Genomic DNA, 13,256 nt, shown 5'->3' on the forward strand with positions numbered 1-13,256 from the left:
AGCTCAGGCCATGGCATCTGGCAGCTAGATCCAAGTATCTGCATCTCTTCTCCATTTTTTATTTGTCGTTTTGAGACATAGAGTCTTGCTACGGTAGCCCAAGCTAGCCTGGAATCTACTATCCAGCCTGGGTTGGACTTGAAGATCTTTCTGCCTCAGCCTCCCAGATGCTGGAATTACAGATGATGAGCCTCCACGCTTGGCTTGTCCTGGCTGAAGCCACCGTCCTCTCTTGCCTGAGATGTCAAAGAGCTTTCCATTTATGTCTGTGCTTTCGAGATTGCCACTCCCAGGTGTCTGTCTTCTCAGTAGCCAAAAATCCCCTTAACTACATAAATCAGATCACATCTTGTTTGCCAAAAATATGCAAAAAGCTTGTCATGTTTATAGCAACCAAAATCATAATAGTGATCTGTGAGAGCTGACACACATCTTTCCCTCTGACTCTGCTTCCAGCCACACTGGTCTCCGCTCTAACCGCTAGTGATTCCTTCCTCAAACCTGAGCTGGTGACACCGACCACAGCCGGCTTGGTCGTATTAGCAGTGGCTGACAAACAAACTCAGGTAACATGCATGATTTGGGGTATCTCAGTGGTAGATTGTGCTAGCCCAGCTGGTCTGAGTCTCTGGGTTTTTATCACAGCATCAGAAAAAGAAAGAAAAGGAGGGAAGGGAACGGAAGGGCAGGGCAGGGCAGGGCAGGGCAGGGAAGGGAAGGGAAGGGCAGGGAAGGGAAGGGAAGGGAAGGGAAGGAGCTGGCTCCAGCAAGGATTGATGATTCGGTTAAGATAGTCTGTGGTATGTCTTTAACAGTCTCCCCTTTTGGCACTTCCTATCTTAGAGATTGTATATCTGGAAGTAATCTCCAAACAGTGTGATAACTATGGAGAGAGGAAGCTGGCCAGACTTCCATTCCTTATAAGGAATGTGACACAATTGGCACTAAAATCCTGGGGCTCTCAGAACTGAGGTTGGCAATTCAGGGGGTTTAGCTCAGTGGTAGGAAGTTGGTTTCACATGTGCACATACCCTGGATTCAGAGTATACACACACACACACACACACACACACACACACACACACACACACACACCAACTAATAACCAACCAACGAGAAAAAAAGCCAAGGCTGTTTAGAAAAAAAAAAAAAAAGAGGAGAAACTCTTCAGAATTGAGAGCAGGTAAAGGATTCTTAGACTTGACACTAAAATCAAAGCCAAAGAGGAAAAAGTAAGCCAGGTGTGGGGGACCATGCTGTATTCCTAGGGTTTGGGAGGTGGAGGCAAGATCAAGAGTCCAAGGATACACTTTACTACAGACCGTGTTTGAGATCAACCTCAAACAATATTTAGTTGTTTTAGCTAAACTAGATGTTATCAGCAATAAACACATTTTTGTTCTTGGGGACTAGGTGATAGGAGGGCGGCTCGGTGGTTACGCATACTTACTGCTCTTGCCGAGGATCCAGGTTCAGTTACCAAATTCATGCCAGGTGCCTCACACCACTTGTCATTCCAGCCCTCTTCCACACCCTGTTACACTGTTGGCACACATAAAACCATGCAAGCACACACACACACACACACACATGAAAGCAAATAAATCCTGCTGGGCGCAGTGGCGCACGCCTTTAATCCCAGCACTCAGGGAGGAAGAGGCAGGCGGGTCTCTGTGAGTTCGAGGCCACCTGGTCTACAAAGCGAGTCTAGGACAACCAAGGCTACACAGAGAAACCCTGTCACAAAAACAAAAGCAAGCAAGCAAGCAAAGAAACAAACAAACAACACCAAAAGAACCAATAAATAGATCTTTTTTCAAAACTATGCCAGGCATGACTGCCATGTTTATAATCCCAACTCTTTTTTTGCTTTTTGTTTTTTGGTTTTTTTCGAGAAAAGGTTTCTCTGTGTTAGCCCTGACTGTCCTAGATTTGCTTTGTAGACCAGGCTGGTCTCCAACTCACAGCCATCTGCCTGCCTCTGCCTCCCAAGTGCTGGGATTAAAGGCATGCGCCACCACACCTGGCCTATAATCTGAAAGTTTAGGAGGCTGAGGTGGGAGGTTTGTTACTAGTTCAAGGCCAGCCTGGGAGACCTTGTCTCCCAAAAAGATTTTCCTATAAAATCCATAAGATAATGATGAAAAGTAAGCTATAGGTTGGGGGGAAATATATTTTCAAATCATATATTCAACAAGGGAATAGAATCTAGACTATAATAAAAAATACAATAGTAAAACAAACAACCCAAGAGAATGGACAAACAACATGAAGATATTTCACACACAGAGAAAAATATGCAAATGGAAAATAACATGAAAAGATGCATAACATCATTAAATATTGGAGAAATTCAGATCACAGTCACAATGAAATCTCATCACCCATGTATCAGAATGGCTAAAACTAAAAATAGAGACAATGCCAAATGTTACTGAAAAAGCAGGGAAATCGCATCATTCATGCAGGGCTGGTGAGAATGTAAAATGGCAAGGCTACGATAGAAAACAGCTTGACAGTTTCTTTAAAAACTAAACATGCAACTACCATATGATCCAGCAACTGGGCTTCTGGGCATGTGTCCCAGAGAAAAGAAAGCTTATGTTCACCCAAAAATCTGCCCAAATGTTCATAGCAGCTTTATTTATAAGAGCCGAAACTGGAATCAGCTCAGATACCCTTTAATAAAGCGAATGCTCAAACAATCCAATACATACAAAACAGAGAACGTTACTTAGTAATGAAAGGAAATGAACTATTTATAGTCACAACGGCTTGGATGACTCTCCAGGAAATTGCACTGAGCCAGGAAAGCCAATCTCCAAGGTTGCATACTGTATATTACACTTACACGGCAGTTTTCCCCTTTAAATCATTGATTTGTTGGAACAGGGTTTCACTCTGCAGCCCAGACAATCCTAGGCTCACTATGTAGCTTAGGCTAGCTAGCCTCAAACACAGCAATCTTCTACCTCAACCTCCCAAGTGCTGGGATTATGGCAGTGGGCCTCAATGGGCCACAATGCCTGGGTTGTTTTGTTTTGTTTTGTTTTGTTTTTTATAAAGACAAGATCGCCTCCCTGTGTAAGCCTTTCTGGCCTGGGATTTACAGGCTGCCTGCATTCAGCTTTCTGAGTATAAGAATTATAAGCATAAAAAAAAAAAAGAATTGTAAGCATAGCTGGGCATGGTGGCGCACACCTTTAATCCCAGCACTCAGGAGGCAGAAGCAGGAGGATTGCTGTGGCTGTGAATTCGAGACCGGCCTGGTCTACAAAGGGAATCCAGGACAGCCAAGGCTATGCAGTGAAACCTTGTCTCGAGAAAAACAACAACAACCCAAAAACAACAACAACAAAAGAATTGTAAGCATATACCACCATACTTGGCCCAACATTTTTTAGAAGTGAAGGCAGTTTGGTAGGAATTGGGAGGATAGAGGCCCAAGAGTCAGGTGGCTATGTGGGTAAAAGGCCAGGATCAGCCAGGTGGTGGTGGCGCACGCCTTTAATCCCAGTACTTGGGAGGCAGAGGCAGGCCAATTGCTGTGAGTTCAAGGCCAGCCTGGTTTACAAAGGGAGTCCAGGACAGCCAAGGCTAGACAGAGAAACCCTCTCTCAAAAAACAAACAAACAAACAAAAAAGGCCAGCATCAAGCGTCTTTGTGATGTTGGTCAGAAACTTAACTCTGCTGGTAGCTGTGTGGACTCACACTGGATAACATTCTATAGCTCTTAGTGCACAAACCCCAACACAAGTAAAACTGTGACAATTTGAATGAAATTGGTGAATTGCAATCATGCCAATTACTATAGCTTTGTAAAATGTTGCTGTTGAGAGAAAACTGGGCAAAATGCAGAATTCCTTCTAAGCTCTTATTAATGTGTAATCACTTCAGTGGAAACAAATCTAAGGTGGCTCAGTGCACATGTGCACATGTGTAAAACAAATAAATAAATGTGATATATATTTATTCTAGAAACCAGGCATAGTGGTGCACACCTGTAATCCCAGCACAAAGGGTATAAGGGAAGCTAGGTCAGTCCTCACAGGACTTGCTCTGCAATCATCAGGGTCTAAGTCGTCCCCCCCGCCCCCAGAGCCCACATAAGAAGCTGGGTATGGTGCTTTAGGGGTGCAGCTTTGTAACCTCCAGGGCAGGTAGATCCCTGGGGATTCCAGCCAGCTTAGTTGAATTAGCAAACCTGAGGACACAGTGAAAGACCCTGTTCTCACTGTCCTGAGGAAAAGCCCTCAAGGCTGACCTCTGACCTCCATCTATGTATGCATATATGCACACAAGTACACACACACACACAAAGAAAAGTCTAGAAGTCTGGGACAAGTTCCAGCTGACCTGCACGGTTCTCTTATGCCTACTGTCAGCTGCAGTCAGACAGGCTAGAATGAACGCCCTGACTCTGGAAACTCATTATTCCTCCAGTGGCAGGGTAATCAATCGACGCCCGCTGATTCCAGTTCTGCTCTCTCACAACTGTGGGAGCCTGGTGAGGAGTCAATTCCTCTCCGCCCAGGCAGTTCTGGCTATGCTTGCCCTTGAGAAAGAAGTATCAGCTGCGCCTTTGTCCCTCAGCCGTTTAGGCTTCCCTTCTGTTGAGATAGCCACAGTGTCAGTGTCTGAGCAGGTAGGACTAGCAGAGAGTGATTCTGCATTAAGAGGCCTTGGGGAGAAAATTTGGTCCCACCAGGAAGAGGCAGCATTTACACTGGGAGAGCTGAGTGCCCTGTGGAAGCTGGCCAGTCTCAAGTCAGTGGGATGCTGAGGGAGGAGCCTCTGTCAGATGGAGACATGGGCACGACAGGGACACAGCGCTCAGCTCTGTAGCCAAAGGACCTGCTCCACCCATGTGTCTCTGTGTCTCTTCTTGTCTGCCTTTCGGAACCAACAGGGCTGTTATTACAGTTCCCAAGGGCCAGGCAGGTAAAGGCTGAAGTAAATCCATCTGTTTAGAAGGAAAATGACAGTAAAAAAATTTTTTCCCTATATTCAAATGTCATTGATGAAATTTTCATCTGCTCTAAACCAGAGAAAAGTGTTGCCATGTCTCAGGAGACCTTTTAAACAACAGCTGCAATCAGCCAGCTGGAGCTGGTCCTCTCAGCCAATGAAAAGTAAAACATGCACCTTTCCTGGGCAGTTCTATTAATTAAAACAGGCTTAGACTGAGAAAGAGCCACGAGACGTGACATTTATTCAACCAAGTGCAATGCATACAGATAGTGGTGTTTGGAGCATTTGATAATACCAGAAAATATCTCAGGTCTTCAGTTTGATCAGTCACTAAAACATATCTCTTGTGTGTCTGTTCCTGAGGGGTGGGTTTAACAAATCAAGAGGATGTTTGCTCTCTGAAATGAGAGCTGCCTGAGAGATACTGTAAACACCCACCAGGAAGGTTCTGGATTGCTTCTGCCCATATATTTCTCTCTCTCTCTCTCTCTCTCTCTCTCTCTCTCTCTCTCTCTCTCTCTCTCTCTCTCTCTCTCATTTTCCCTGCTCTCTGGTTTAGAACAAGATGACCTTGGACTCATTACCTAGCAAGGCTGTCCTGACCTTTGTGACTTCACCTGCCACGTGCTGGGACTGCAGGTGTGTGCCACCACACCTGGCTTCTTCACTCTTCCAAAAGGAAGCAGGGTGCTGATGGGCAATCTGGAGCTGCGGTTGGGCCTGGTTTTTGTAAGCGTTGCCAATAAGTCCTTCCAACTGGAAATGCTAAGAATGCTAAGAAATATGGCAGCCTCCAAGACTCGGCTGTCAGCCTGAGAAAGCAATTCTTGAAGACTCCAGATGGCAGATCTAGGAGGACCTGGCAAAAGACTGGGAACCAAGAAGCTACCGCGGATGGGAAGTGTTTCTCTGGGCTTTCTTCTACCCTCTCCTTGTTTACAAGGCAGACTGAGAACACACCTCACTGTGACCTCTGGGAAGCCCTGGGAGGAGACAGTTTTTCTCCACTTCGCTCCTGGCTGAATATGTTTCTCCTCTCAGGAGCTCCTCTCCCCACACCTATCTTTCTTTTCTGGACTCTAGCAGCCATTTGCCAGCTTTTCATTTGTTTGTTTACTCAGTTGTTTTGTTTTTTGTTTTTATGAGACAGGGTTTCTGTGTGTAGCTTTGGCTGTACTGGACTCACTTTATAGACCAGGCTGGCCTCAAACTCACAGAGATCCACCTGCCTCTGCCTCCTGAGTGCTGGGGCGAAAGGTGTGCGCCACACACCTGCCCTGTTTCCTCAGTTTTGTTTTGAGGCAATGTCTCATGTATCCTGGGCTGGCCTCTGAGGAAAACTTTGAGTACATGATCCTCCTGTGTGCTGGGATTGTAGTCACATACCATGTTTATTCAGTGCTCTGGATCAGACCCATGGCTTCATGCTTGTTAGGCAGGCACTCTACCAACTGAGCCACACCCCCAGCCTGCTTATTTGAGACAGGGTCTTGCTATGTAGCGCTTCCTGGCCTAGAGTTTGTTAAACACCCCAGACTGGCTTTGAATTCCTCTGTCTCTTAAGTGCTAAGATTACGAGACACGCATAACCAAACTCCACACTTGGCTGGACGTGACGGCTCAAGGCTGTAACCCTAGACTGTGCAAGTTAGAGCAAGAGGATTATTATGTGTTCAAGGCCAGCCTGGGCTATATGATGAGTTAGGCCAGCCTGGGCTACAGAATGAAACCTTGTTTCAAATCTTATCCTCTCTCCTAAACAAACAAAATCTTGTGAGACAATCTTTTCCTGAGGCCTCCATACCTACTGTTTTGTGAGCAAATACTCCTGAGTTCTATTTTGTGTGCTGCTTGTTTGTTTTTTTATTTCTTTGTTGGTTTCAAGGCATGGTTCCTCTGTGTAGAATTGGCTGTCCTGCACTCACTTTGTAGACCAGGCTGGCTTCGAACTCACAGAGGTCTGCCTGCCTCTGCCTCCCTAAGTGCTGGTATCACATGTGTGTGCCACCACGCCCGGCTTGTGTGTGCTTCTTAATGCTGCAACTCTGCTGCACACACCTCAGCTTCTCCTTGTCTGCAGGCATGAAAATGGTGGAGATCTGGGCCTGCATCCTCCTACTGTGCTCTTGAGTCCTGTTTCTGCTATTCTAGGCCACCTAGCCTCCCAGGCCTTCCCAGTCCTCCCAGGCCACCACGTGCCAACTAAAGGGGAAGGTAAAGGGAGGCTTCTTACTTGTGCCCAAGTCCTAGGCCTGGGAGACTGGCTGTGGACTTCTATGGCCTCAAAGAATCTGAAATTAAGGGAAGTTCAGCAAAATTCAAGGTTCCTAGATTCTAAAGACTCTATTCCCCATTGCCACATACCCCACCTTGGCTTGGAACTTTCTGCCATCCAGAAGGAGCCATAAACAAAACTACCCAGTTTGGTGTCTGCTCTCCTCTACCCTTTTGGTAGAGATCTGGTATGTCAAGGCCAAGGTCCCAGACCTCTTGATGGCCCTGACGTAGATTGTTCCCTGGTGCCTGCCTTGTCAGTCTAGCTCTGCAAAGGCTGAAGTGGTGCTCTTGGGGGCCCACAAGAGACAGGAAGAGCCCTTCCCACTGCCCTCAGGGAGGCGTTGTACCTCACATCTCTGCAGGAACACTTCTGGAGGCGGGGGCTTGGCTGCGAGGCGGTACTCTCCAGCACTCTCACTCTTGACTTGACCTCGGTAGTGCCCGTAGAAGCCACTGTTGTGCTGTGACAAGGCAGGTACGAATGCTGGTGAAGCCCATTTAATTCCCTCCCCCAGCTTCTGGTAAGCCAGAAGCTCCTCGTTAACGTTTCTGACAATAGAACTTGAAGAGGAGCAATACTCCTGGATTGGAGCCAGCACAGAGCTGTCCCCACCTTTCATTGGGACAAGTGGCCTCAATATGTTGTTCTTTCTGGGCTCCATGTGTGGAAGGGAAAGGCACCATCTAGTCTTACTTCTGTAGGCAAAGCTACTGTTGAGTGGGGTGCTGTGTCCTTGGGGCCTGACAGTGAGTCCCTTTTGTTTCTTTCCTCACAATATTAATAGTGAGCCAAGAGTCCCCGAGAAGCAAGAATGCAACCTATTTCTTTTGAATTTATTGGCAAGGCTATGAACACTCATTTACCATATACTTTGCTATTCTGGGACAAAAATGTGCACCACTAAGCCTGAGGCACTCAAACAAGACCTAAGCTTTTCCAAAAAGAGGATATAACCAATAGAGAACCTTCTGGTTATAAGTCAGAGAAAGATCCTGTCAAAACCAAACCAAACCAAACATCAGAAATAAGAGCTGGGAGATGGTGGTGTCCACCTTTAGTCCCAAGGAGGCAGAGGTGGATGTCTCAGTTGCAGGCCAGCCTGGTCTACAGAGTGAATCCAGGACAGCCAGGGCTACACAGAGAAACTCTGTTTTGAAAAACCAATTAACCAACCAAACAAAAAATCATAAACACTTGTCTGCCAGACATGGTGCCTCATACATTTAATATAAGCAGTTGGGAGGCTGAGATGGGAGGATACTATGAATTCAAGGCTATCTTGGGCTACATAGAGAGTGCTAGGCCAGCCTGAGCTACAGTGTCAGACTTTAACTCAAAACAAACACCACAACACCACCACAACAAAACCAGTCGAAGGAGACCTATTGAAAATAAGTAGGGGTTCAGGGGTAGTCAGAGTGGGGTGAAAGAGGGTGATGGAGGGTACAATGATCATATACATATATGAAACGGTCAAAGAAGATAGTTCAGCAGCTGCTTTTCCAGAGGACCTGAGTTTGCAGGTTCACAGCATCCCAATGGCATCTCACTGCCATCTATGATTCTGGTTCTAGACCTGAGGCCATCTCACCTTCTGGCCTCCTTGGGGACCAGGCACACACATGGTGTACAGACACAGACGCAACATTCATACAGGTAAAACAGACTATACATTAAAACGCTCCCATGGAAGGGCTGTTCTGTGCTGATATCATTGGGAGAACACTCCTGGACAGTGGCATCAGGTACCTATGGCCCAGCTCTTCTGTACTGAGTCCTCTTGAAGATCAAAGTCCCCATAATGGTAATCCTAAACAGAGTGACTTGGCTGGAGGCCAGCCACAGCAGCTGACTCCCTGAAGATTTGTACCTTAACTGTCTACCTGCTCCTGCACTGTTTGTAGACACCCTCTCACTCGTCACTCAGTTTAGTTTAAACAACATTTTAGTCCAAAGCATTCACTGTGTTCCAGGCATGGGGATGGGCCCAGGAAATGGACAAAACCACAAACAATAATCTACTGATGGCCCCAAAGTAGAGAACAGTTAGTCCCTAAGTTTAACCAGAGCCTGGGAGGACCAGTGAAGAGCTGGCCACTAGAAGGCTGACTGGCTAGCAGGAGAGCAGGAAGCAATGCCCTTCGAGGGTGTGGAGGTGTGGAGGAGGAGAGGGCAGCTTGAGGTCGCTGCCCGCCTGGTTATGACCTCACTTCACACTTATGACTCATGAATGCCATGCTAGCCAGAGGGAGAGGGTTTGCTCTTACCCAGGAGCCTATTAAAGCACCTTGCATCTTTCTATGAAGAGAGCCAAAAAGGCAAAATTGCCTTTTTGAAGCTACATCTGGAGAGAGAAGAGACTCTCAAGAAGTCAGCTTTCGTTGCTTAGTAACAAAGGGGGGAGGGCTGTGACTGCACAATGCTGTTGTCAAGGCATTGCTGACCCAGCCTGTTGTCCTTTTGTCCTTGCTGCTCTGTTTCTTCCGTATGAGGGAACTCCAGCTCTTGTCTTTATCAGCCTGGGAGAGCCTTTATACAAACACACAGCTCTACAGGGGAGTCTGATGAACTCACGGCCTGTGAAACAGTAAAGGGCACTTTAATATGCGAATATTGCATCTTAAACACTCTGTGGTAATACTGCTAGGGACATACTTTTAGAAGGCTCTCTATGGATTCAGGAGAAGTGTCAGAGGTCAGTTGCTTTTAGGAAAAATCATAAGCTCTGCCTGCTTAATGCAGGCTTGTGTGTAACTAGGAACGCCAGTGTTTACAAGTGAATGCCACGAGGGCTTCCCTAGAGGAGAAGGGATCTGATGTATGGTCCACTGCTGAGAAAGTTTGGCTCAGTTTTATACTTTCTATTTGATCTGTAACAGAGATATGAGCAGTTTACATGCCCCCCCCCCCAAAAAGTCTGTCTATCTAGAAACATTCTGATGGAAGCTCACCTACGAGGTCAGGGAGGAGAAAAAGCTGCAAGAGGTAGGATAGAAAGAGGAAAAAATAAAATTAGTTTATATGTATGAGTGCTTGTCTGCATGTGTGTGAGCACCACATGTGTGCAGTACCCATAGACACCAGAAGAGGGTGCTGAATTCCCCTGAGGCTGGAATTACAGTTGGGCACTTCTATGTGGGTGCTGGTCCTAGGTCCTCAGAAAAAGCAGTCAATGGTCTTAACCACTAAGCCATCTCTCCAGCCTCAAATTAAAGGCAGGGGGATGGGGGAGGGGCTGGAAAGATGGCTCAGCGGCTAAGAGCACTGTCTGCTCTTTCAGAGGTTCTGAGTTCAATTCCCAGCAATCATGTGGTGGCTCACAACCATCTATACCCTCTAATGCCCTGTAGGTGTACATGCAGATAGAGCACTTATATACATACATAAATAAAATCTTTAAAAAAAAAAAAGTTGAACAACATAAAAAAAGGCTCCGCTGGTGTTGCAGGCAGGAAGTGTGTCCCAATGTAACTAGCCACACTGACATATCAATATAAAAGTACTCATAGTAGCTGGGTGTGGTGGTGCACGCCTTTAATCCCAGCACTTGGGAGGCAGAGGCAGGCGGATTGCTATAAGTTTGAGGCCAGCCTGGTCTACAAAGCAAGTCCAGGACAGTGAAAATAACATAGAGAGACCCTGTCTCAGGAAAAAACAGAACAAAAAAAATTAATTTTTTTAAAAAAAGGACTCATAGTAACTGTATACATTTGCTATCCTTTCTTGGAAATACTTGATGCCTGAAACATTCCAGGATTATTTTCTGATTTTGGAATGGTCATAGTTACTTTCCTGTTGCTCTGATAAAATATCCTGGCTGAAGGGAGAGAAGGTGTGTTTTGGCTCACAAATCCTCACCATTAGCAAGTCACAACAGCAGGAGCTTGAGGCAGCTGATGATTTTGCATCCAGTCATGAAGCAGAAACTAGGGCCAGAGAGATGGCTCGGTGGTTAAGGAGCACGGGCAGCTCTTACAGAGGACCAGGGTTCAGTTTCCAGCAATGACATGGAGGCTCATAAGCATCGATACTGTGATCTGATGCCCTCTTCTGGCCTGCAGGTGTACATGCAGGCAGAGAATTGGATATATAATAATAAATAAATAAATCTTTACAAAAAATAGCCAAAACAATTTTGAAGTAGAAACTAGCACTGATGAGAATGACTGTGTGGGCAAAGGTGTTTTCTGGCAAGTCTGAAGACCTGAGTTCAATCCCAGGGATCCATGTGGTGGAAGGAGAAGACCAACTCCTGTGTATCCTACATTAAATAAATATCTGTAAAAGAAAGAAGAGCAGCTGGGCCGTGGTGGCACATGCTCGGGAAGCAGAGGCAGGTGGATCACTGTGAGTTCGAGGTCAGCCTGGTCTACAAAGAGAGTCCAGGACAACCAAGGCTACACAGAAAGACCCTGTCTCAAAAAACCAAAGCCAAAACAAAACAAAAAGAAGAATAAAAGGAAAAAAGAGCAGAGGAAGAGAGAAGGTAGCAATGAGTTCTGTGCTCAGTTTTGTTTTGTTTTTTCTCCCTTTTATACGCTCTAGGAGGCCAGCCCAGGGAACCGTGCCACCTCAATGACCTAGTCATGGAAATCCCCTACAGGCATGCACAGAGGCCCTTGTCCTAGGTGAATCTTGATCTCATGGAACTGACAATTGAAATGAACTATCAAAAGCATATAACCAGAAATCTTTTGTTTTGTTTTTGGATTTTGTTTTTTTTTTTTTTGAGACAGGGTTTCTCTGTGTAGCCTTGGCTGTCCTAGACTCGCTTTGTAGACCAGGCTGGCCTCGAACTTACAGCGATCCGCCTGCCTCTGCCTCCCGAGTGTTGGGATTAAAGACGTGCGCCACAACCGCCCGGCTTCAATTGTTAATTTTATTTATTGCCTTTTTGTATGTTCGTGTTCATCATGCGCAGGCCACTGCACACACACGGAGGTCAGAGCACAGCTCTCAGGGGTCTGAGAACTTGGTTCTATCTTTGTGGGTTCAAGATCAAGCCAGGCCTTTGGGTTTGGTGGCAAAGCTCTTCACCCGCTGGGCCTTTTAGCTGGCCCTTGAGCCCACTGTTGTATGGATGTAGCAAATCTCTTCCCTGTTGCTCCTGATGTTCCGGCTACTCTGCCCTGGCTCCCGAATCCCCGGCTTATCCTGACTTTGGCACCCTGGCCCACCCTCAACACCTTCCTCACAGGAGGCATTAGGCCTTCCCGAGGTTCCGGGCCTCCATTTTTCTTTTTTCTTTTTTTCGGGCCTCCATTTTTTCAGGTGAGAAGTGAGGTGGGGCGGGGGACTCCCAGGTGGTCTGCGCTGAGCAGCCACGCCTGAGGGTTCGGCCTGGTGGGGTCCGTGGGCCGGCTGTGGCTGTAAACCGACGACGGTTAAAACAATTCCGGCCGTTAAGACCGTTAAAACCGTTAAAAGCCTTTGGCTTCCTGCGGCCGTGGGGGCGGGGCCAAGGAGAGGCATTCTCATTGGTGTATGCAGCCCGGGGGCGGGGCCTCACCTCGGATGAGGGGGCGGGATCTCCACACTCGTCCCCGACGGCAGAAGGCGTTCGCCTGTGGTGTCGCGTGTGGTGCGGATGCAGGAGGTGAGAACACGAGGGGCGTGGGCGAGGAGGGGCGTGAGGAGAGGGAAGAGATGGGGGAACACGCGGAGCCCGACCCAGTCGCTCCGTGCTTCCAGTCCGGCACTGGAAGCCTGGACTCTCAGCTCCTCTTGGGACTGCCAGGGCCGAGGCTTCCAGTGAGAGACGAGCCAAGAGTCAGCCTGGGAAGTCAGTGAACGCGGAATCAGAGAGGCCCCTGGAATTTGTCTTTATTGGGGTGTTTGTTTTTTTTGAGACAGGGTTTCTCTGTGTAACCTTGGCTGTCCTGGACTCGCTTTGTAGACCAGGCTGGCCTCGAGTTGACAGAGATCCGCCCGCCTCTGCCTCCCGAGTGCTGGTATTAAAGGCGTGCGCCACCACCGCCCGGCTTTTGTCTTTTTTTGTTATGAGCA

General features: G+C 47.2%; 2 protein-coding genes across 3 annotated transcripts in view; one reads left to right on the forward strand and one right to left on the reverse strand.

Moving 5' to 3' along the window:
- CIMIP7 (ciliary microtubule inner protein 7) overlaps positions 1-13,256 on the reverse strand; it is a 38,111-nt gene that overhangs the window by 1,484 nt on the left and 23,371 nt on the right. Inside the window, exons 1-3 of one of the 2 annotated variants that reach the window (XM_084752771.1) lie at positions 12,760-12,794; positions 9,518-9,827; positions 7,597-7,710 (exon numbers count right to left, since the gene is read on the reverse strand). In XM_084752771.1, coding sequence (XP_084608897.1) covers positions 7,597-7,710; positions 9,518-9,544 — 141 coding nt within the window. In that variant the 5' untranslated portion in view covers positions 9,545-9,827; positions 12,760-12,794. Of the gene's footprint in view, positions 1-7,596; positions 7,711-9,517; positions 9,828-12,759; positions 12,795-13,256 lie in introns of those variants that run through there. The other variant, XM_084752770.1, reaches the window with a different exon arrangement.
- The window catches only part of IHO1 (interactor of HORMAD1 1), a 40,007-nt gene that overhangs the window by 1,407 nt on the left and 25,344 nt on the right, over positions 1-13,256 (forward strand). The window contains exons 2-3 of the mRNA XM_084752687.1: positions 457-566; positions 11,796-12,846. The gene's annotated coding sequence lies outside the window, so the exon portion shown is untranslated. The remainder of the gene's footprint in view (positions 1-456; positions 567-11,795; positions 12,847-13,256) is intronic.

The sequence above is a fragment of the Acomys minous genome (assembly GCF_964271855.1).
Source record: "Acomys minous genome assembly, chromosome: 13".
Classification (NCBI taxonomy): domain Eukaryota; kingdom Metazoa; phylum Chordata; class Mammalia; order Rodentia; family Muridae; genus Acomys; species Acomys minous.